General features: G+C 43.2%; 1 protein-coding gene across 4 annotated transcripts in view; it reads left to right on the plus strand.

Moving 5' to 3' along the window:
• Positions 1-548: 548 nt before the first annotated feature.
• Positions 549-24358, plus strand: part of NT5C3A (5'-nucleotidase, cytosolic IIIA) — a 37981-nt gene continuing 14171 nt past the window's right edge. Inside the window, exons 1-2 of one of the 4 annotated variants that reach the window (XM_058677971.1) lie at positions 667-793; positions 20828-20882. In XM_058677971.1, the coding sequence (XP_058533954.1) occupies positions 20847-20882 (36 nt within the window). In that variant the 5' untranslated portion in view covers positions 667-793; positions 20828-20846. Of the gene's footprint in view, positions 794-16184; positions 16417-20827; positions 20883-24358 lie in introns of those variants that run through there. The other 3 variants (XM_012926110.2, XM_004582381.3, XM_058677972.1) reach the window with 3 other exon arrangements.

Genomic DNA, 24358 nt, shown 5'->3' on the forward strand with positions numbered 1-24358 from the left:
GTGCGTTGCAAATCAACTTTCTTCCAACACGCTGGTGTCAGTCACTGGCTTGCTGGCGCATCAGATGAGGGGAGTCCCAACGCAATAACCCCAGTCAGAAACAACCCACGCAGGGGGCAGAGAGCGAGACGCAGCAGCGGAAAACCCACGGGCGCGGAGGAGCCTACCACTCGCCACTCCAGCCCCACTCCCAGCCCTCTCCGCCTGTTGTCATAGCGCTGCACAACTGACGCCACTGCGCAAGCGTCTGTTCCGCCGCCGCGCCTTCTGGGACTTGTAGTCCACAGCGGCAGAGGCGCCCCAGGCCGACCACGGTTTCTCAATGGTCCCCAATGCGGAATCACGTCTGTCCTCGAGCGGGGCTCGTTCGAACCACTGCCTTGTCCTCCTGAGCTGTGGGCGGGGCAATCAGCGCGTTGCTGCTCCTGTCATTGCATCGGCTTCTCAAGGCCTGAACCTGGTCCGGCCTCCCGCCTGGACTGCAGCTGCAAGCCACGCCCCTCCCGCCCCGTGTGGGCGTTGCCTGTTGGGGGCGTGGCCCGGGCTAGGCGGGCGCCCCCGGCGTCTTCTCTATCTCCCACGCTTGAGGTTCCCTGCTCGCGTTTGACTGGCCTGTTGTTGTCAGGGCGGGAGGCGCCCCAGGGCCTGCTAGTCCATGGACCGCGGGGCCGTGGCGAGGGTGGGCGCGGTAGCCAGCGCCAGCGTGTGCGCCCTGCTGGCGGGGGTGGTGCTGGCCCAGTACATATTCACCCTCAAGAGGAAGACGGGCCGGAAGACCAAGATCATCGAGATGGTGAGTGCCCGGGCTGAACGCGCCCACTGCGTCGGAGCTAGCGGCGGGGCTGCCCCTCCGGCCTGGCGCGCGGACCCCGGGCCGCTGCCCGCTCGGATGCTGCGGCCGATGCGGGGCATTCGGCTCCGAGGACCCGGCTTCCCCGCGGGCTGGGTGCCCGGGGCTCGGGACCCCGATAGCCACCCTCGGGTGACCGTGGCCTTTGTTAAGTGAGCGTCGATCAGAAAGAGGCAGGCGGAAAGCGGAGGGCCTCGTGGTGCAGAACCCGTTTCGAGGAGAGAAAAGTGCAGGCTTGGGGCGGGTACCCCCTCCTCTGGCTTTCTGGGGCGGAGTGCCTGATCCGATCTCCGGGTACCTGATCCCGTCTCTGCCGTCGCTCCGAGCTCCACTGTATCCAGCGTTGCCCAGCGACAGGAGTGTGTTGACTGTTCTCTGCAACCCCACACACCTATGTGTGTGTGTTGTTTTTTCCCTCCCAAACTGTTGCATAAATGCTTGCGATTTTAGAGGGACATGTACTTGCTATTCTTTCCAGAGAGTGTGCATTCGAGATGTATTTGTGAGTAATTCGTTCTTCCAAAGTAGGGGTTCTGTTGGTTTATTTAGTCGTATCTGACTCCCAGTTTTCTTTCCTGGGGTGCGTGATCCTGGTCTTGTGCTGTACGGAACAGATTCTGGGGTCAAGTGTTTCTGTTAGATAAGCCGGCAGAATGCGCTTCTGCTAAAGAAGTTCATTGTAGTGATAATAACTTGCAATGCGTGTGGACTGATGCATGCATTGTGCTCTTGCTGGTTGATACTGGCCCCAGGCTGAATAACGGAAATATCTTAACATAATTGCAAGAGGAAAAGAGGAAGACGGTAATTCTCAGATATTTCCCAAGCCAGTAATTTTCCTAGGTTTTGAAATAATTTACTCGGAAGTCGTATTTTTTCATGTTGCTGTACTGCTTAGAGTTGCTTTTTTTTGGCTTTTTGTTTTGTTTGAAGATTTATTTATTTGAAAACATAGTTACAGAAAGAGGAAGAGACAGTGAGATCTTCATCCGCTGTTTTACTTCCCAAATGGCTGCAATGGCCGGAGCTGGGCCAGTTTAGAGCCAGGAGCTTCTGCAGGTTTCCCGCATGGGTGCAGGGGCCCAAGCACTTGGACCACCCTCTGCTGCTTTCCCAGGTGTATTAGGGAGCTGGATCTGAAGTGGAGCAGCTGGGACTCCAACTGGTGTCCATATGGGATGCCTGCGTCAGGGCTGGGGCTTAACTTGCTGTGCCAGCCCCCTGCTGAGAGAATTTTAAGGGCTTTCTAATTCCTAAGTCTAATGCCTAACCCTCCAGTTCTTAAACTGTGGGCTGATCCTTTATATCACTTCCCTTAACCCAGCAGGGCTTAAAAAATCAATACTAACGTGATAGTATTGTGATGGTGTGATACTATACTGATATCCTCATAGGAACAACTTACTGTAGTGGAAAGCATAGAAGGCTGGTCAAACATACCAATGAGATATTTTTATTACAGATACAAGTCTTTGTACACACATACACACACACATTTTTGAAGTTCAAGGCTGTGACATGCATGTGTGACCTGCTGTTAGCTTTTCAGTGGAAAGGGTAGAAAGAGGCTTATGATTTTAGTAAGTTGCAGTTTCAAATGGGGGAAGTCCTTAGCTAGAGTCAGACCTGGGTTACAGTCCTTCTCTCTTCTCTTTGGTAATAACCATGTTTCAGGCAGCAGGCTGTGTCCAACCCATCCCTCCGCCTCCAGAGCATTGGTGCAAATCCATAGAATCCAAACAAAGGGGTCCACGCTAGGGCAGGAGTTTCTGATTGGGAGTCACGGGGAGTTGCTAGAAGGCTGTGTGTGTGCTGCCTAGGAATTGTTCTGTAGGGCAGCAAGCCGGAAATGCAGAGGAGCCAGGCAGGAGACGCGTGCTGCCAGTGTGCAGGGCAGAGAGCAGCTGAGCCATTTGGTGAACTTGGAGCTTTCCTGTCTTCCAGGTCTTCATTTTTCATCCTTCCATGGGTTCCCTGAGGTCATGTAACAAACTATCCCCTCTGCTGTTGGAGTAGTTTAGGTAGATTGCTGTTCCTTGCAACACAAACTCCCTTTAATATTACTAATTGACTCATCATAATCAAACTGTTTATTTTATTACAGAGGCAGAAAGAGTACCTACCCACTGACTCACACACCAAATGGCTGCAGTGCCTAGGACTGGGAGCCAGGAACTCCAGCCAGCTCTCATGTGTGGGTGGCAGAGATACCACCACTTAACCCAGCCCCTGTCTGCCTCCCACGTCCTGCATAGACAACAACTGGAATTAGGAGCCAGAGCTGGGATTTGAACCCATGTCTTAGCCACTAAGTGAAACTCCCATCTCCACTGTACTTTTAAGTAAAACAGTTTAAAAAAAGGTAAAAAATATTGTTTTAATTCTTAAAAGGCAGCTACACATAGAGAGAAATTTTCCATTTTCTGATTCACTCCCCAAATGGCTACAAGAGACCCAGCGAAAGCCAGGCGCCAGGAATTCCACCTGTACCACTCTCCCCTTGGGTGCCAGGGCCCAAGGATTTGGGCCACCTACTACTGGTTTCCCAGGCACTTTAGCAGGGAGTTGAATTGAAGCTAGAACAGCCAGGGCTCAAACTGGGGCTCATACAGGATGCTGGCATTGCTCCTGATAGTTTAACACTCTGTGTTGTTACCATTGGCCATTAAGTAAACTTTTTATTTTAAAACAGTTTTGAATTTATGCCAGGTGTTCACATACCCCACCTCAGTTTCCTCTGTTCATAGCACTTCATATTAATATACATGTTACAATTAGTGAACAAACATTGAGACATTATTAAAGGCCCATACTTTATTTTAATCTGCGGTACTGTGTTCCAGGATCCTCTTCAGGATACCACATTCTACTTAGAGTTGCCACGTCCCCTTATCTGCTGCTGCCTGTGAAAGTCACACTTCCCTAGTGTATTTCCTTTACAGTTTTCATTTTCTAGGGTGAAGCATCTGGTAGAATGTCTCCCTGTTGGAATGTATCTCAAGTTTTTCTTGTAACTTAGAGATTTGGGGGGAAGAAGGCAGCAGGTAAAATGTTATGTTCATCACCTGATTTATCAAGAGGACTTAATGTCGCATGACTTACAGCTTCAGCCGTGGCTGCCTGGCTGAGCTGGTGCTCGGCAGGCTTCTCCACTGTTATTCTCCTCTCCCTGTCACTTAATTAGTGGGGGAGCCGTACTCCACATCCTTGGTGAAACAGCTCCATGCTTTATTTAGAACTCTGCATGAGACCTTGGTTTCCTCCTATTTATTTATTTGGGCAGTCCTATGTAAGTACTCAGATACTTATTTTACAGTGTGGGTTATAATCCAGCACTGCTTGATTTATTCATTTGGAACAGAGTGAGAGAGAAATTTTCCATCTGTTGGTTCACCCTTCAAATGGCTGTCACAGCAGGAATTAGGACAGGATGCAGCCAGCCTGGTCTCCTACACTATTATCAGAGACCCAGGGACGTTGGCCATCCTCACCGCCTCCCCCAGGCTCCTGTAGCATGAAGCTGGATCAGAAGCAGGATCCCTGGGACCTGAACCAGAACTTCAGTATAGGATGCTGGGGTTGCAAGTGCAAACTGAGCTTGCAAGCGCAGTGCTGGTCAGAAGCAGAAGCAGTTCATCTTCTGCCTCTCAGGGACATCACAGGGAAGTTCAGTTGGGAGCAGAGACGTGATTTGATTCCAGAACTCTAATATGGAATGAGGTATTTCAGGCAGCTTAACCCACTATGTCACACTGGCTCTAAAACATTTTTTTAAAGATTTATTTATTTTTTTACAAAGTCAGATATACAGAGAGGAGGAGAGACAGAGAGAAAGATCTTCCGTCCGATGATTCACTCCCCAAGTGAGCCGCAACAACCGGTGCTGTGCCCATCCTAAGCCAGGAGCCAGGAACCTCCTCCAGGTCTCCCACGTGGGCGCAGGGTCCCAAAGCTTTGGGCCGTCCTCAACTGCTTTCCCAGGCCACAAGCAGGGAGCTGGATGGGAAGAGGAGCTGCCGGGATTAGAATTGGCGCCCGTATGGGATCCCGGGGCGTGCAAGGCGAGGACTTTAGCCACTAAGCCACATGGCCGGGCCCAAGAAATGAGGTATTTCTTATTTAACTTGATAGATTTGTGCCTCGGATACCTACCACCCACATCGGAGAAAGGCAGAAAAAAAGGAATTACTTGCTAAAGAAGGGACACACTCACCAAGATCGACGTGTGAAGTTGACTGATGCACTGTTGTAGCAGTGGGGTTTGAGCAGCCGCTGGAAAAACTGAGATGAAGAAAACCAGAAAGTGTGTGCTGAGTAGGAGAGATCCCTGTGCTGAGGACGGGCGTTTAGGTTTGCTTCTGCTTTGAATCGGTTCGTTCTTAACTGCGTGCACATGGCACACTGATGCGAAAAGGAGCATGAAAAGACCATAATTAAATATGGCAGGGAGAATGAGTAACAGGAGCGAAGTTCCAGGGGAGATGAGTAGACAGGGCTTGGAGAACGTTAGATGGGTCATGGCTTTTTTTTTTTTTTAAAAGATTTATTTTAGTATTTATTTGAAGGAGTGATACAGAGAAGGAGAAAAGGAGGGATTGCCCATTTGCTGCAACGATCAAGGCCCAACCAGGCCAAAGCCAGGAGCCCAGGACTCCACTGGGTCTGTCCTAACGTGGCTGACAGTGGTCCAGGTACATCGCCTCCCAGCATGTATTAGCCAGAAGCTGGATTGAATCACGATGGCACTCAGATAATGGGCTGTGGGCAGCCTAAGTGACAGCTTAACCCGCTGTGTCACATCACCTACCCAAGTCTGTGCTTTGTCCTGGTGACTTAGTATGGGACCAGTTGTTTCTCTAATTTCCCCCACCTTATTAGCATTTATTCAATTATATATATATATTCAGATATATATATATTTCTCAGCAGCTTTCTTATTTGCCTCTAACAGAAAACTATCCAAGAAAAGATGAGGCTGCTTAACATTCCCCAGTTCTGATACCCTTTGATTAAATTGTCCCAGAGTAGTCGTACCCATCCAATGAAGTGACATGCAAGCACAGTGTCAGAACAAAGGTGTGATGTCATTACTGCCCTTAAAGCGCAAACATAGTGGGTAGGAAAAACATTTGGACGGCAGGATGGAGGAATGAAACTGTCACCAGGGAATTGCTGTTTCTAATTCAATCACACACAAATATTTATAATCTCATTGTGAGCATCAGCTGTGACTTCTTCCATAACTATTTTATTTTTTGGAAACTAGTGCTTTCTGTCTAGGAAGTAAACTTTTAGCAAAACATTATTCCCTTCTTCCACCTTAAGATACCAGATGTTCTTGGTGAGTCAAAAAGCCACTACTGAGTCCATATTTGGACAAGTGGGCGAGGGGAAGAGATTTTCTTCCTCTTTTTTTAATTTGAAAGGCAGAGTTACAGAGAGAGGAGAGGCAGAAGCAAGAGATCTCCTGTCTACTATCTCACTCCCTACATGGCCACAGTGGTCAGAGTCAAGCTGATCTGAAGTCAGGAGCCCGGACCTTCTTCCAGGTCTCCCACGTGGGTGCAGGGGCCCAAGGACTTGGACCGTCCTCTGTTGCTGTCCCAGGCCACAAGCAGGGAGCTGCATGGGAAGCAGAGCAGCCAGGACACAAACCAGTGTCCCTGTGGGATGCTGGTGCTGTAAGCAGCGTGGCTTAGCCTGCTCAGCCCCGACCGTTGCGTTTTATATAAGTAAGTGATTCCATCTGTAGCACACTTCACTGAGATTAAACTGATGACTGAGCAAAGTGTGTACTGTTAGCATTACCAGAAGTGGAGGTGGGGAGCCAAACTGTGAGAGCAGCAGGAAGAGGAAGATGGGAAAACGTGTGTTACAAAGATTAAACCTGTAGGACTTGATCATTTTTACAGAGTGTTTTGTGTTATCCCTAATTTCCATAGTAGTTTGCAGATTCCATATGTTATTTGTTAAGTCATTCCCATATTTACCTTTTGTCTGCCTTGGTTTTTTTCTTTTTAAAGATATACTTCTTTGAAAGAATTAAGGAGAGGAAGATGGCTACAACATTCAAGGTTGAGCTAGGCCAAAGGCAGGAGTGCCAAGCTTCAACTGGGTCTCCCACATGTGTGCAGCATTTTCTGTTGCCTTTGTAGGCATACTAGCAAGGAACTGGATCAGCAGCCCGTGACCATCTGGGATGCTAGTGTCCCAGGTGGGGAGTGTGTCCAGTACACCACGGTGCTGGCCCCTTTTGTTTCCTTAAAACATAGTCCTGACATAATATTCTTTTCTTTTTAAATTAAAAGTTGTAATTTACATTTTCTGGCTAGCAGTTTATTTGAAATATAGTTATGTAAACCTTGCTGGTAGATTTTTAATTTTTTTCTTAGGGAAGTACATGCAGTTCAATTGTTCTGTCAGCAGGTGGCAGACCTCTCTGCTCTGGTCTATTGCTATTTGTCAAAGTTACATTTCTTGGATAAGGCACCTTTTCTGTCTTTGTTTTTTCAGATTTATTTACTTATTTGTTTGCTTACAAGGGAAACCACTGATGAAGTCCCCATCTTGCCACAATGGTGAGGGTTGGACCAGGACACAGGCAAGAGCTTGAGCCAAATCTCTCACATGGGAACAGGATACAAGCATTTGAGCCATCTTTCACTGCTTTCCAAGCTCGTTGGCAGGGACCTGGATCAGAATGGATCAGCTGGGCCCGAACCACTGCCCATCAGTGATGCTGGCATCGCAGGTGGTGCCTTGATTTGCTGAGCGACACTGCCAGCCCCATGATGCACTTTCATTTTAACTCTCAGAGTTGCTTAAACAACATAAAGATTTTAAAACATAATTATTTTATTTTTTTAAAAGATTTATTTATTTTATTACAAAGTCAGATATACAGAGAGGAGAAGAGACAGAGAGGAAGATCTTCTGTCCAATGATTCACTCCCCAAGTGAGCCGCAACGGGCCGGTGCGCGCCGATCCGAAGCCGGGAACCTGGAACCTCTTCCGGGTCTCCCACACGGGTGCAGGGTCCCAATGCTTTGGGCCGTCCTCGACTGCTTTCCCAGGCCACAAGCAGGGAGCTGGATGGAAAGTGGAGCTGCTGGGATTAGAACCGGCGCCCATATGGGATCCCGGGGCTTTCAAGGCGAGGACTTTAGCCGCTAGGCCATGCCGCCGGGCCCAAAACATAATTATTTTAAAGGCAGAGTTACAGAGAGTGGGAAAGACGGAAAGATGTAGGTCTTCCATCCCCTGGCTCATTTCCCAAATGGGGGAAAAAAAAGTGGTGCCTAGACTAGACCAGGCTGAAGCCAAGAGTCAGGAGCTTCTTCCAGATCTCCAGTGTTAGCGCAGGCGCCCAAGGACTTGGGCCATTTTCTGCTGCTTTACCAAGCCATTAGTAGGGTGCTAGATCAGAAGTGGAACAGCAGGGACTCAAACCAGTACCCATATGGGATGCTGGCAGTGCGGGCTATGGCTTAACACGATGTACCACAGTTCTGGCCCCTATAAATAGAATGTCTACCAAGTGTGAGAGCCTTCTGTCATTACAACTTATATGCCATCTTGTCAATCTTCTCGTTGTGGCGTTTCTCGCCTTCGTTTTCTGGGTGCTGGTAGTAGATTACAGAGGGTGGCAGGCTTGGTTTGGTAACTTGCTTTTTGTAAGCAGGAGGAAGTAGAAGTGGGTGGCTGCAAGAGCCTTCCTGTTTCCCTTACAGCTGCCACCGCCTGGTGCCTCCACGGCCAGCTCACTTGCTTTGCTCACTGCCATGGTCTTGCCACTTGGAGTTAAAGTTAGGATTCAAAATACTGTCAGGAAAAAAAAAAATTCAGTCTTTCCCCATGAACTGAAATCAATTTGTTTGTCTTTCTAGATTTGTCCGTCAAGCTCTCAGGATCCTAGGGGAGCTGATGCCTAGACTGAGCCTAATGAAGGGGAGGAAGGTTGCAGCTTAAGCAGAACACAGGAAATCAAGGCAAAACTGAAACTCAGTAGAATTAGCGTAAGAAAAAAAGAAAGGAGGGGTAAAGAGAGGAGAACTAGAAAGCAATTCGTGTGGATTAATTAGACATGTGCTATTATACTGTGCCTTGAGTAAGAACTGAAATTTGGTAATATCTTCTCTTAAATTAGTACAGCCTGAGTTTTGTATTTAATCTTAAAACACAGTCCAAGGCCCGGTGTGGTAGCCTTGCGGCTAAAGTCCTCGCCTTGCATGCACTTGGGTCTCATGTCCCAGCATCCCCACTTTCCACCCAGCTTCCTGCTTGTGGCCTGGGAAAGCAGCTGAGGACAGCCCAAAGCCTTGGGACCCTGCACCCACATGGGACACATGGAGGAAGTTCCTGGCTCCTGGCTCCAGATTGCCTCAGCTCCGGCTGTAGCAGCCACTTGAGCAGTGAACCAGCGGGCAGAAGATCTTCCTCTCTTTCCTCCTCCTCTCTGTAGATATGCCTTTCCAACAAAATAAACAAATCTTAAAAATTATGTTTAAGTAGTGTTCTGGGATCTCAGATTTGGAGGTGAAAACAGAATGCTTGTTTATATTGTGCATGTTCCTTAAAGTTTAAAAAGATAGGATAGAGGGGAAGGTCCAGCATAAAGTCAGACTTTGTCCAGTGCTTTAGTCCTGAGCACGAAACATTATCAAATAGGGCCCCATCTTGGTAAATAGTAACGGGCATGGAGGTGAGGTTGAGGGATGTTGTAGAGACTTGGCACATATAATTACTACATATTGAGCTGCCAGCATTTAATGTCACTGACGAGTGAAGAAAAATAAAGCTTCCCAATATGTTTGACTCACTTTTTAATCCCCTCGAATACATTTACCGCATGCACAGATCATGTGAATCATTGTAGATGTTGGAAAATGCAGCCTGGTATCTGGCGTAGTGATTAGATTGTGACTTGGACACCAGCGTCCCGTGTGGGCGTGGCTGGGTTGGGGTTCTGGCCTGGCATCCCGTGTGGGCGTGGCTGGGTTGGGGTTCTGGCCTGGCATCCCGTGTGGGCGTGGCTGGGTTGGTGTTCTGGCGTGGCTGGGTTGGGGTTCTGGCTCTCTCCTGACACCGCCTTTGGCTGCTGTGTGTCAGTAGGTGACTCGGGTGCTGAGTCCTGCCACCCACACCGGAGACGTGCACTGGAATCCTTGCTCCCAGACTCCGCCTGCACAGGCGTCGGAGAAGTTAATCCACAGATGGGGAATACCCCATCAATTAATTAATTACAAAACTAATTAGCTGCTGATCTTTGCCGATTGGCTGTTTTTCTTGGACTTGAAAAGGCTTTTTTTTTTTTTACTTTTTTTTTATTAATTATTATGCATTATGTGACAGTTTCATAGGCTCTGGGAATTCCCCCACTCCTCCCCACGCCCCTCCCCCCTGGTGGATTCCTCCACCTTGGAAAGGCTCTTTAATGAAGGATTTTAATGGTGAGAGTAGGATAGAAATAGAATTTTTTCCCAGATTGTTTGTTTGTTTGTTTCACCTCAATCTGTGAGTAGCCTGAACTCAACCTTTGCTTCCAAACTTGAAATGAATTTTTTGAACCAATATGGTCAAGTCTTGGGATTGTCTTATGAATATATCGAATTGTAATATGACTATGACTCTTTAGTTACATAGTCTGACTAACCAGAGTAGGAAGAGAAGACAACATTATTGCTTAACTAGTTTGTTTGTCTTACTAGTAGTTTACCCTCCCAGTTATAAAATGAAGACACTACTCTATAGAAGAAAATAATGAGATGTGATTTGGCCTCTTTACATTATTATTATTCTCACTTCAACTTCATACAACTTAATAAAGGCCATGTCCCTTTCCTCCAAAGGTGTAGGGGCAGTGCTGAATAAATATGTTCTAACTTATAAAACATATGTAACTTCTAAAAAAAAAATCATCTTTTTTGTTTTCTTTAATGTGAAAAAATTTAAATGTTTATTCTACAATTTAAAATTTTAGAAAACTTAGAATGATTTACAGAAATTTAGTCAACCTTTGAGCCTACTATTCCTCTATGAGGACTTTTAATTGGTTATCAAAATATATATTTTATTTAGTCATGTGAGGTAATTGTGTTATTATACTAGTAAATTTAGCTTATAGCTGATTAAATGAAATTAGGGGGCTGGTGCTATGGCATAGCTAATTAAGCTGCCGCAGGCTTGGCCAACATCCCATATGGTGCTGCTCCACTTCTGATCCAGTGCCTGCAATTGCGCCTGGGAAAGCGCTTGAAGATGACCTTGGGAGACCCGGGGGAAGCTCCTAGCTTTGGCCTGGGCCAGCACTGGCCGTCGCAGCCTTTTGGGGAGTGAACAAGCGGATGGAAAAATCTTTTCTCTCCTGTCTGTCTCTCCCCCTCTCAGTAACTCAGCCTTTCAAATAAGTAGGGTTTTTTTTCTTTTTTTTTTTTTAGAAGTAAGTAAAGTTAGTTATGCTTCTCTCTTCTCAGATATGTTTAACAAACTTTTGCTTCAGGTTTATGCTAATGAGCTCCATAAATGGGATTGGATAGCTTAATATCTGTTTATGTGTTGTTAAAGCTCAGCTAGCATGAGAACCATCTGTTCTTTAGAAGTTTAGGAGCTGTTCAGTTTAGAATCTGACTGTAAAACTTCCTGAAGGCCATTTCTGATAAAACTTATTTTATCCTGATGAGTTTGTAATACATTGTTGAAAGTAGTATATGACATACTAAATAATATAAAAACTCTCAAAAGACTGAATTGAGTGCTTTGGCTTACTGTATTATTAATATTCTAGGTTGTTTTGAAACTAGTGTATTTTGTGGTTTCTTGTAAACTTTAAAATCTCAAGTTTAACTTGTCACCACTACAGGGGCTATTAATTATTGATAAGAGTTATGGTTAGTTTATGGTTAGTAAGTTTTAAGTTGTTTTCTTGGTTTTTTTCTTTCACTGTTAGTCGTTTTTGACATTTTAATCCAGCATAGCATAAAGGAGAGATAGTAAGTTAAATTTCACCTTGTACTCTTTCCTTACATAAAGAAACTGTAGCAATAATAAAATCAAAGGTTAAAATGTGCAGCTTTCTTTGTCCTGTTTAATATAACCTGTAACAAAACAGCTGTCCTAAATAGTAGTGTCCTTTCAAGTGGCACAATACCGAAAGTGTGATGTGGAAAGAGTTCAAAATTAAAGCAGAAAGTTTTTCATCTTGTTCCATTTCAAGGGCAGAGATCCAACACGGCTAAAATGGAAACAACTTCAGTGCTATGCGTCTTGAAACATTAGCACACAGTGTATTTGAAAGAAGAGCTAACAAAGATTCCATTCATTTATGTTATTATTTTACTTCCTGTTGCTTGACCCTGGCCTACCTATTGCTACATGAATGTCATTTCCTCTGAATATGAACTGCAGAATTTAATACTTTGTAAGAAAAAAAAAGTTAAAAAGCTACAGGACATGATGGAGGACTTCATTTGAGTTTTGAAAATTAAGTTACTTTGTGTAGGATTGGCTGTAGCTGAGTTGGCCTGTGTGTTGGTAAACCAGTAAATGTCAGCAACCGTTGTCAGCTGGGATACACTTTTGCGTTGATTTTAAGTGATAAAATGGTTGAGAAAATCCTCATTTGCAAATGTTTTTTGAGCAGAATATATCCTTTAATGTGCTTCTGCTCATTGCTTACACGTTTAAACCATATTCATATAATTACAGTCCCTTGCTTCAGCTTGGGACAGTCAGCAAATGGTAAAGTCAGTTTACTCTTGTCTTCAGGGAAGTCTGAAGAGAAGTCGGATGCCTAGCATGGTCTCCTGCATATTTTGAGGAGTCATCCTTCTGTTTACATCATGCATCAGTGAGCAGGAACAAGTTTTTACAGGAGTCAGTTTCCACAGCATTGCTTCTCACCTCCTACTGAATTGTCTTCCTTATATGGCGTCACTGTTTTGTTTGAAATAACTTCCTACAGTGTCATTCAAGTTCAGATGGAAGTTTAAAAATACATTGCAGGTTGGAATGATAATTGGATTATGGCAGCCCAACTATGAATTGGTAGTTAAATCTCATATTGAATTACTGGGAAGTGTCCACACTTACTAGGGGTTATTTGTGGCATTAAGGGGTGTGTGTGTGTGTGTGTGTGTGTGTGTGTGTGTTTTAAAGCTTTTCATTGATCAATGTGTTCATTTCCTTTACTTTCTTAGCCCCAGTATCAAAGACAAAAAAAAAATTATAATACTCCATATGTCATTATGGTTTCAACTAAGAGATTTGATCTTCTGTGGCCTTTTTTGCTTTTAATTATTTGGAATTTCTGAAAAGGTTTGGGTGTAAAATACAGAGATAACTCTGTATTTCAAGTGGGTTGAATAACTGACAGTATCCAAAAAGCTCTGGCCAGTTTTTCAGAAGTACAACTAAGATACAAGTTTTGTGTGAGTTCCCTGTCGCTGGCAAATGAACTTCAAATGGACAGCTTGCAGGCCTCGTGAGTGACTTGTTGCTGTGACAGTGATTAAAGAAATTCCAAGGCGACAAGGCACAGTCATTGTGGACGAAGATGAAAGTCCACGGTGCAGCTGAAGACCCTGTCTTCACTTCTGGATTCCTTTCTATCTTTGCGTCAAGCCAAAGAAGCTTGACACAGAATTCAGCGTACTGTTGTGTGCTTGCCTGGCATCTCTGTTCCTTTCCCTTTGGCATGTTTTCAAAATAGTTTTAGTTTGCAGCCCTTTCAGGCCCTCTCAAGAAAATGTTGTTTTTGATCGCCTAAAGACAGCATGGTGTAGTAAAAACAATAACATAGTTTCAGCTCCTGTTCATAAGTCCAATGATTAATAAGGGACTTGACTCCTCCAAACAACGTTCCATATATATATATATGTGTGTGTGTGTGTATATGTGTTTGTGTATGTAGATAGATAGGTAGAGAAAGAGAGAAGTAGATGATACTGGCTTCTTAAGGTTGTGCTGATAGACACATGCAGAGCACCATTGCGTGCTTCCAAGTCTCTAGGGAAGCAAAGCAAGTGTTTGATAAGTGTTAGTTAAGTGTTCAGTGTTAGTTAAGTGTTGAGTGGGACTAAATGGATGAAGAAGTCCTTTGTGGTAGGAAGCCATGTTTCTTCTCTTCTTTGCTTTCCTCAATATCAGCAAGATGAACACCAGCCTGTTCCAGAAACACTCTTCCTCCCCAAGCTGGACTCATGCTATGGGTAATCCTAAGTTCTTCACTTAGTGGGAAGTCCTGTGCCTGTCGCTGTGTCTGTAAACACTGATTTCTGAGGCAGTACTGTCCAGAGATTGGCAAGTGTGGATTCTGGAATCAAAAAGAATTTTGAATCCGTTTCTGCCATTTACCTGCCAACTCTAAGCCTTAATTGACTCACCTCTAAAATGAGAGTAATAATAGCATGTGTCTTCCAGTGTTGTTAGCACAAAACAAGGTGTGTGAGGGCTTAGAACTGTCAGGTACACAGTAAGCATGATACGGTAGCTATTTATAATAATCACTTTCAAGAACTGTATAAATAAATATGTATAAAACATGTATATAGGGTCCGGCGGCGTGGCCTAGCGACTAAAGTCCTCGCCTTGAAAGCCCCGGGATCCCATATGGGCGCCGGTTCTAATCCCTGCAGCTCCACTTCCCATCCAGCTCCCTGCTTGTGACCTGGGAAAGCAGTCAAAGACAGCCCAATGCATTGGGACACTGCACCCGTGTGGGAGACCTGGAAGAGGTTCCAGGTTCCCGGCTTCGGATCGGCGCAGCATCGGCCCGTTGCAGCTCACTTGGGGAGTGAATCATCGCACGAAAGATCTTCCTCTCTGTCTCTCCTCCTCTCTGTGTATATCTGGCTGTAATAAAATAAATAAATCTTTAAAAAAAAACATGTATATATACACACACAGAGCACAATATTTTTTTGTCTTGCATTGATGAACTTTTCAGGACTGACCTTAGATGGTTTCCAGTTTCCCAGTGTAAAACAGATCTGTGGTTTTCATACTGCTTATGACCAAAATGTAGTGGACTGCCTTATTTGTTTGGGATGAAGTACTAGACATAAAATTGCTGTGTCAAAGAGAATGTGTGTTTCTGGGGCTTTTAATAACAGTATTTTTAAGTAGCCCTCCAGGATGGTTATGGAGCATGGTAACTCCAATATTCATTGTTGTTGAGGGTGATTCATCTATGAAACATCCTTCAAAGTGACATGTTTAGCATTTCTGCCATTGCAGCCCGTAGTGACATATAAAAAAGGCACTTTGAAAGTTCTCACACTCAGAGTACGAAAATATTTTCAGATTGCACCACCTTTGCTGCCCATGAAGCCTCCCTTCTTAATTAGATGTCATGGGTTGCCTCTCAGAGGGATGTTTTGTTACGAATCTTCTCATTAAAGTCTGATAGCAATGCCAGAAGTCTCACAGTTAGTGATCAGAAATTCACTAACCGATTCAGTGACTTTCTATAAAGAGGCAATTGAAAACTTTGCATTGTTTTTAATAGAGAATGCCCGGAAGTACTGCTTAGGTTAAGGTTTCAGATCACAGTGGGGAAAAAGCTCATGTAAACATTTCTTTATTTCCATGTGCCTTAGCCGTGCTGCCCGCGATAAAGCATCCCGGAGCCCAGGTCTGGCTTATCTCTCGGGCCCTGCTGCGTGCTGTTTGCACGTTGCCTTCAAGTTACCCGACTTTAAAAGCAAGGCTGATTTTCCCTTAGAGAAATTGTTTCATTCACAGCAACTTGACCACTTTTATTTCTAACATGAAAGTTTTCCCAATTTTTTAAAAATAAAAATTGTGTTTCTTTTGTTTCGTTTTGGGATTGTATGGCATGGTTCTTTTAGCCCCCAAAATGTAGAAAATTTTGAAGAAAAAAAAAATGCCACTTAAATCTCATCTCCTTTCTTTCAAGGTTATTAACACTCTCTTGACCCCACGTTCTCATATGCTCATGGAGCTTAAGTGAGTAATTTTTCCATGTAAATGTGATAAAATATATACATAGTATAAAAGCAACCACCGTAGAGGTTTTTCACTGTACAGGTTGATGACATTGAGGACATTTATATCATTGTGCAACCATCAACGCACTCCACCTCCAAAACTTTTTCATCTCCTGAAACTGAAACTATACCCATTGTGCAATAGTTCACCGTCCACCCTCCCCCAGCCCTGGCAGCTACCACCTAGCCTTTTTATGTTTTATATTGAAATGCTGTACCTGTGCAGAAAAGTGTACATATCACAAGCACACAGACAAGCTCTGAGCAAAGGGGTGGTTTTTAGTTGTTCTTGTAGAGAGTTCCCTGGCAAAGCAGGTGTTGCAGTAGAGACCTGCCTTCTCTTCACCGTCCAGGGTTTTCCATTGATCCTGTGGACTGGGGACTGGCTCAGAGCTAGCAAGGCCGTAGCACTGTGCAGTTAATGCGTCACAAGACTGTTTTTGCATTGGCCTTACTCAAGGCTTTTGGAACCGCCCTCGGTTGCACCTTGTACTATATTAGTACTTCTCAGACAGGAAGAATTTTCTTTTCGTGGTGTAGCTGGTCCGGTTACCTTCAGGGTAAGTGTGAACTTGTCCTGTTTAACTTTATGGTAATTCTTATTTGATTTCTGTGTCTTGTTGAAAGTTGGGGCATTATAAATTACGAAACAAGAAATGAAAGTAGAATGTTCCAGGTAAATGCAAAGCTGCTTTCCAGTCTGCAGAGATATGAATGTGCAAAACTTTGAGGTGTCTTAGGGCTTGGAAATTATGTTTTATGCAGAGGAAGTTTAAATGGCATTTTAAGAATTTCTTGTTTGGTGTGTAGATGTTAAAAAAAAGCAAAATATCATTACAGTCAGTTTCCAGGATAGCAGAAAATACTGTAAAATCCAATTTTGTCACTCTTCTGTTGCAGTGTGATTTAGTTTTGCTGATAGCCACATGTTTGTGTCACTCAATTTAAGAACAATTTATTACAACTTGTAATGAGGAGTACTGATTTTTATGTTGAGTGTTACCCCTGGGGTAAATAAAAACCAGGGTTGTATTTCTGCTTTATGAATTGATAAAATATTTATGTATAATCAGTTGTATCAGTTAAGATTCAAACACATATATTACAGTAAAAGCCTAGACTGTATTTTGACTATTCTTATGCAATTGAGTTTTTAAAGTTTTTTTTTTTTTTAATCAAAAAATTAGATCCTACAGCTTTTTTGTTGCCAGCCTGCAGTCTAGCCCTGCATCTCAGGATGTTGCCTGCCACCTGTATGCTCTTGTTTAAAACAAACTCAAGGACAGAAGAACTCAGAATGCTTTAAGGGTCACCGATGTGAACTACTTAATATTCACATGTCTTGATTTACTCATCTTGAAAAACACTGTTAGAGATTAAAGACAACGAGGGTAGGAAGATAGAAGAATGAATTCTAAGCTCTGAAATTATTTATTTACATGAGTAGTCATAAAATTTTAACAGAAGCCAGTTTTTTAAGTTAACAAGCCTTTGAAATCTGTTATTTTTTCTCCTTTTTCTTTCCTACATCCTCCTCTTCCCCTCCCACTCTTAGCTCTTCAGTTTCATTTTTGTTTTATGTTTTGTCGAGAAAGTTTTACTTGCCAGTTGTGTTTTTTTTTTACAACCAGGTTATAAAATCTAATTGGGGAGAGTTACCTAAATACCCCCAAGAAAATGATTATAATCCTATTGGGGGGGAATGTAGTTTGATTTTTTTTTTTTTCCATGAACCAATCGTACTAGCAAAGTGCTCTTTTGAAAAACCCAAGCTTCTGGCAAATAGTGTAGATTGCCAGAAAAATGCAGAAAAAAAATGCATTCACTGTGGAGTTTTACTACAACTACTACTAACTACTACTACTAACTGCTGCTGATACCCAGTCCATAACATAATAGTACATGCTTTTGCTTATGTAATATACAGTTTACCATTCCAAATTCCATTACATAGCCAATATGGTTCACTTATTTCTGTCTCAGACTTAGAGCAGAGTTACAATTTTCAGAGCTGCATTAACAAAGTTAACCTTTTTAACTTCTCTTAAGACAGAGTGAGGTAGGCCTTTAAAAGTATTCAGTTAGCATTCCAATTTTTAAGACTTATTTCAAAATAAGAACATTTTTTATGTAGACATCAGCAGTTTCCATGAATTGATATGTGAACTGTCATCTTAAAATGAGGTGCCATGGCAACTGAGACTGTCAGCAAGTTTGTGCTATTTAGTGGAAGTGCCCCTTACCTCCTGCTTCAGTCTTTAGCCCCGTTCTACGTATCCCTTGAGAGGAATACTGTTATATGTAGAGAGCTTAGCCTCATCCTGAAAGCACACAAAATAATTGTTTTCCAGTTTCCAGTTCTTAGAACTGTCTTAGGAGAGAGTTCACAGTTGAAGGGTGGTATTTTCTATTTTTGAGTGCATCTTCTGCACTTGGTGTGTGTGTGTTTTTTCCCCCCAAGCAACTCTTCTCTTGAAGTATCTGCAACCGATGACTGTTGGCAGAATGAGCCAGAACTTTATATACAAGGTGTAGGTTTACAAGCCAATCGGTTTAAAAATACCCTGCCCTAATTTTCACTGTCATCCTTAGAATGTGCCAGAATGCTGACATTTGTATGTTACTGTTTACACTTTCATGATGATACAGACCTCACAGTAATTTTTGCAGAACGGCTACAGTTATCTGTTTATGTGAGATTATTTTTTGAGCAAGTATAAATTCTGGTCTAATGGCAAGTGAAAATCAGAAAGAATGAAAAGAGCTTCAGCTGAAAGTTGTCTAGTGTGTATGAACTCTTGGGCTTGCTTGTCAGAGCCCTGAAGAGACCATTAGGAAACTTCTGATTGATCATTGTTTTGTTTTGTTTTTAAGGTTTATTTATTTTTCTTGGAAAGGGAAGTTTACAGAGAGAAGGAGAAACAGAAAAATCTTCCATCTGCTGGCTCACTCCCCAAATGGCTGCAATAGCTGGAGCTGAGCCGATTTGAAGCCAAGAGCCAGGAGCTTCTTCTGGGTCTCCCATACGGGTGCAGGGTCCCAAGGCTTTGGGATGTCCTCGACTGTTTCCAAAGCCATATGCTGGGAGCTGAATGGGAAGTGGAGCAGCTGGGATACAAGCTAGTGCCCATATGGGATCCAGGTGCTTGCAAGGCGAGAATTTAGCCATTGCATCAGGTCCTGATCCTTGTTTTTTGCATTTTATTTAAATAAAATGGAAAGAGCCCTGGAGAGAAATACTGTCTTTTACCTGCCAACAATGACTTCTCTATTTTTATACTAAAACTGAATATTACAAAAAGGACCATATTTGGCAGTAGATTCTGAGGAGGAATTGTGCTACCTGGCTGTGAAACAAATATTCTCAGCTATTAAAATACATTTTAGTTTTCACTCTTCAGTGTTTCCATATGATACACTTGTGAGTTCAGCTGTACTTTTACATCTTTTTTTTTTTTTTTGAGCTTTTTGTTTTTGTTTAATATAGAGTTACAGAGAGAGAGACATGGGTCTTCCATCTCCTGGCTCACTTCCACAAATGGCCTCAATGGCCAGGGTTGGTCCAGGCCAAAACCAGGAGCAATGAGCTTCTTCTGCGTCTCCCACTTGGATGTCAGGGGCCCAAGCACTTGGGCCAACTTTCATTGCTTTTCTCGGGTCATTAACAGGAAGCTGGATGGAAAGAGGAGCAGCTGAAACTCAAACTGGGATTCCGTACGAGTTACCAGCATTATAGGCAACAGCTTAACCCATCAACAAATGATTCAAGCTGTTGAAGGGTATTTATTTAAATAGTACTGTTTGCAAAATACAGACCCCTTTTCCAACACTAAGCATTAGTTAAAAGCCATCGACATTTAATATTTATGCTTTGGCTTCTGGATTATCAAGAAATAGAATTGTATACATGTAAGATTTTCTTAGAGATGGATAACTGTGAAGAAGTTAGATTAAGGAAAATTACTTATATTTAACATATATTGCTTATATCTAAAGACTGCTAACCCCCAAACTGCTGTTACAATTATGTTTTGTGGGTAGTGATTAAATATTTTATAAGAAATATGTATGCATAGATACTTCGGCAGACGCATCGATTTTAGATGTGAAAAATTGCGACTTTCATCTTACTATTTGGAAAAACTGTATTCAACCGTAAGATGCCATCAGCCACAAGACCGTCAGCGTACTGGTAACCTTTCTGAGAAGGGGAGAAAAACGTCTCCCAATTGCATGGGCTGAAAGTAGGGGGAACAGATTGTAAGTTGGAATTTCAGGAACTTTCCTATAGCTGGTCTAATTCCTTTTAATTATAAAGAAAGTGTACAAATGCTATTGCTCTTAGAAAGCCTTTCCATCGCTTAAGTTGTCCTTTTAAAGCAGGTTTTTTTTTATTAGATTGGTTTGTTCCAGACAGAGGGGTTTTATTTATGAAATGAACAAGTGAGCGTAAACAGAAGGAGTGGGGGCTGGGAATCATCTTCCGGGAGGGAACTGGGAGATGGAGTGTCTCCTGGAAGGAGAGAGAGAGAAAGACCCTAAAACACTGTACTTACATGAAATCTAGTGAAAGTAAAATCATACTAGGACAAAAATAAATTAGTAACTTTCCTAAGATCTATCTATACTACAGAAAAGAAAAATATTTAGATAGTTGAGAATGATTAAAAACTTTTAATATAAAAAAGAAATTTTAATTTTATCAAGGCCCTAGAAGCATTGTCACATGCTTATTCTGCGGCAGACATTAGGCTAGATGCAAATACAGCAACTCAGAACTTGGCTGGATAGAGAAAACCTTTGCTAAGTTCCTTAGAAATGAAACAGATGCCTGCAATAACATGGTACTTAAGTCATACCAAAATTATCACACGAGGATGACCTTAATCTACAGAAAGAGCCTGAAACTGAAGTATGTCACGTGTACCTTTTTTTCTCTTTTTTGCTGTGACATCACCTGGGAAAATCCAGAAGATTGGATAATCAAGAAATGACTAACCAAGAGTCTGCTGTGCATGTGCAAATGGTGGGTATTTCAATATATCCAGTTACATTTATGAATGGTGAATGTCCACAGCATTTGCCTCTGTCTCTAGATAATTATGGGACTGAAGCTTTGTGCAAGTCTTTCTTTACAATTCTTGACATACAGTAGAATCTCAGGTACTTGTTGAATTTCATTTGAAGTTGTTTTTTGCCTTAGAGTGCTTCTCAGCATATAAAATGGTGGCCATATTCCTCAACATACTTCAATCACATAGTCTGAAATATTCTATCTTAGGCACCTGATTTAAACTGACAAACATTCAAACTAAAAGTGCACTGTTACATATGATTAAAATTCATCATTATTTATATACACTAGGATAAAGTAGGAAAGATAGACTGGAGTGTGAACTTCAAATCTCAACTTGTTCCCTAATGACTGGATATTCATAAACCAGGACCATCACCTTACCATTAATAGATGAGTATGATTCTTCCAGTTTCATGTTGTCCTTATTCAAAGAAAAAGTGTATAAGCTTTCTGATAGTACTCAGTAAATCCTGAGTTACTCTAATTGTTACTGTAAATGTTATTTCCTGTCTATGAGGGAAGTTTAAAAGGTTATGGGTTTGGGGGAACAACACAGTAGCCTTGCAGCTAAAGTCCTCGCCTTGAACGCGCTGGGATCTCATATGGGCGCTGGTTCTAATCCCAGAAGCCCTGCTTCTCATCCAGCTCCCTGCTTGTGGTCTGGGAAAGCATTTGAGGACAACCCAAGGCCTTGGGACCCAGCACCCGCGTGGGAGACCTGGAAGAGGCTCCTGGCTCCTGGCTTTGGATTGGCTCAGCTCCAGCCATTATAGCCACTTGGGGAGTGAGTCAATGGACAGAAGATCTTCCTCTCTGTCTCTCCTCCTCTCTGTATATCTGACATTGCAATAAAAATAAATAAATAAATCTTTAAAAAGATTATGAGTGGGCTGGCATGGTGCTTCAGTGGCTAAATCCTCACTTTACAGATCTCATATGTGCACTGGTTCATGTCCTGGTTGCTCCATTTCCCTTCCAGCTCTCTGTTTCTGATCTGGGAAAGCAGTAGAGGATGGCTCAGGTCCTTAGGCCCCTGCATCTTTGCAGGAAACCCAGAAGAAGTTCCTGGCCCCCTGGCTTCAGATCAGCTCAGCTCCAGCTGTTGCAGCCATTTGGGGAGTGAACCAGGGGAGAGGTGATCTTTCTGTCTCTCCTTCTTTCCATAGATCTGATGTGCCTTTCCAATAAAAACAAATCTTTAAAAAAGAAGAAGTTGTGGAGATGCATGTGTTGGCTGCAGAGGTTAAGATGTTGCCTGAGGTACAGACAGCCCCTATCAGAGAGGCTGGTTGTGATTCTGTTTTCCTGTTAGTGCAGACTCTGGGAAACAGCAAGTGAAAACATAATGACCTAGGTCACCTGACTCCAACATGGAGACCTGGATGGAGTATTGGGCTCCTAGCTTTGGACTGGCCATCCCAGCTGTTGTAAGGACTTGGAGGTCGAATGTCTCTATGCCTCTCTGCTTTTCAAAAACTGGAAATGGAATTTGAAACAAATTGGGCCCGGCATGGTAACTTTGTCGCTGAAGTCCTAGCCTTGCATCCGCTGGTATCCCATATCCAGTCTCCCATGGGTTTCTCCCGTATGGTCTCCCAAGCGCTTGGACCATCTTCCACCGCTTTCCCAGGCACTTCAGCAGAGTTAATCCTCTGCCCACAGGGAGTGCCCGCATCACAGGTGGGAGTTTAACCTGCTGCTCAACACTGGCCCTAGAATTTCCTTTCCTAAAAATTGTTAGAGTTTCTTTCTTCTCCCTCTCTTAGCTATTGAGGACTCCTCAGGGTGTGTGTCGCATGGCCCTTCACAATCTTCTCCAATCTTAACATTTGCAAATGCTGCTTCTCTTCTGACCACCAGCTCAGTTGCCTCTTCCTCCATTAGCTGCAACAGACGTCATGTCTGCTGCTTCTGGTCCTTTCAGCATTCTAACTGGATATCTTGGGAATGTATTACTTATTTGTGTTCTTATGTATCGCAGTACATACTTGTATTTTGTGTTCTTATATCTCTTGCAGAGCCTCTTAAAGCAGTGTCTACACTTAATGACTATATATGATGAATGAATAAGTAAAAGAATTTGGTCTATGCTGCTCTAATGGAGGCAGGTCAAATACGTGGTTGGCTGGGAAGCTGTTATCAGTAATATTTAGGGATGTATAATCTTCCAAATAAGTTATAGAATCATCTTTGGGTATGAATAAATGTACCAGCCTGTGTAGATGCCTTTAATGCTATTCCTTTTCTTTTTTTAATAAATAAAAAAAATTGTATTCAGAAGGCAGAGAGAGTGCTCTCATCCACTGGTTTGTTCCCAGACACCTGCAGGGGCGAGGGCTGGGCCAGGCCAAAACTAGATGCAGAGAGCCCAGTTTAGGTCTCCCGTGTGGTGGCAGGGAGTGGAGTACTGGAAGCCTCAGCTGCTGCCTTCCAGGGTACGGGTCAGCAGGAAGCTGGATTGAAGTGAAACTGGGGCTCAAACTCAGACACTCTACTACAGGATGCAGGCACCCCAGGTGTTATCCTGACTACTACACCCAACACTCACCAGAAATTATAGTTTCCACTCCCTTGTACCATGCAGTACTGAGGTTTCTTACCTGTACCAAATAAGAACAATGGAAAATATTTCCCTGGAAGTATCTGATTGATGTTCCTGAATGACTTAAACTAATTTTTTTGGATCATTTCCAGAAAATGTAGAATAATATAAAGATCATTAAGAACAGAGATGAGGGGCCCTGGCGCTGTAGCCTAGTGGCTAAAGTCCTTGCCTTGAGCGAGCTGGGATCCCATTCGGGAGCCGGTTCTAATCCCAGAAGCCCTGCTTCCCATCCAGCTCCCTGCTTGTGGCCTGGGAAAGCAGTCGAGGAAAGCCCAAAGCCTTGGAACCCTGCACCCGTGTGGGAGACCAGTTAGAAGCTCCTAGCTCCTGGCTTCAGATTGGCTCAGCTCCAGCCATTGCTGCCACTTGGGGAGTGAACCATCAGAAGGAAGATCTTTCTATCTCTCCTCCTCTTTCTCTGTATATCTGACTTTCCAATAAAAATAAATAAATCTTTTTTTTTTTTTTTTGATTCTTTTTTTTTTTTTAATTATTAATTACGTTGCATTATGTGACACAGTTTTACAGGCTCTGGGATTCCCCTAACCCCTCCCCATGCCCTCCCCCCATGGTGGATTCCTCCACCTTGTTGTAGTATTACAGTTCAAATTCAGTCAAGATTCCTTCTTTGCAAACATATACCAAGCATAGAGTCCAGCATCTTATTGTCCAGATAAATTCAATGGTTTCTTGGGGAGACCATCTCTGGTCTGAAGGTAGAGCTGGCAGAATATCCTCCCGATCAATTGAAAGCCCCAACACAATATCAACAGCAATTTACAACATTATGGAATTAGTTGACATGGTATTGAGTAACCAA

Source organism: Ochotona princeps, chromosome 20 (assembly GCF_030435755.1).
Source record: "Ochotona princeps isolate mOchPri1 chromosome 20, mOchPri1.hap1, whole genome shotgun sequence".
Classification (NCBI taxonomy): Eukaryota; Metazoa; Chordata; class Mammalia; order Lagomorpha; family Ochotonidae; genus Ochotona; species Ochotona princeps.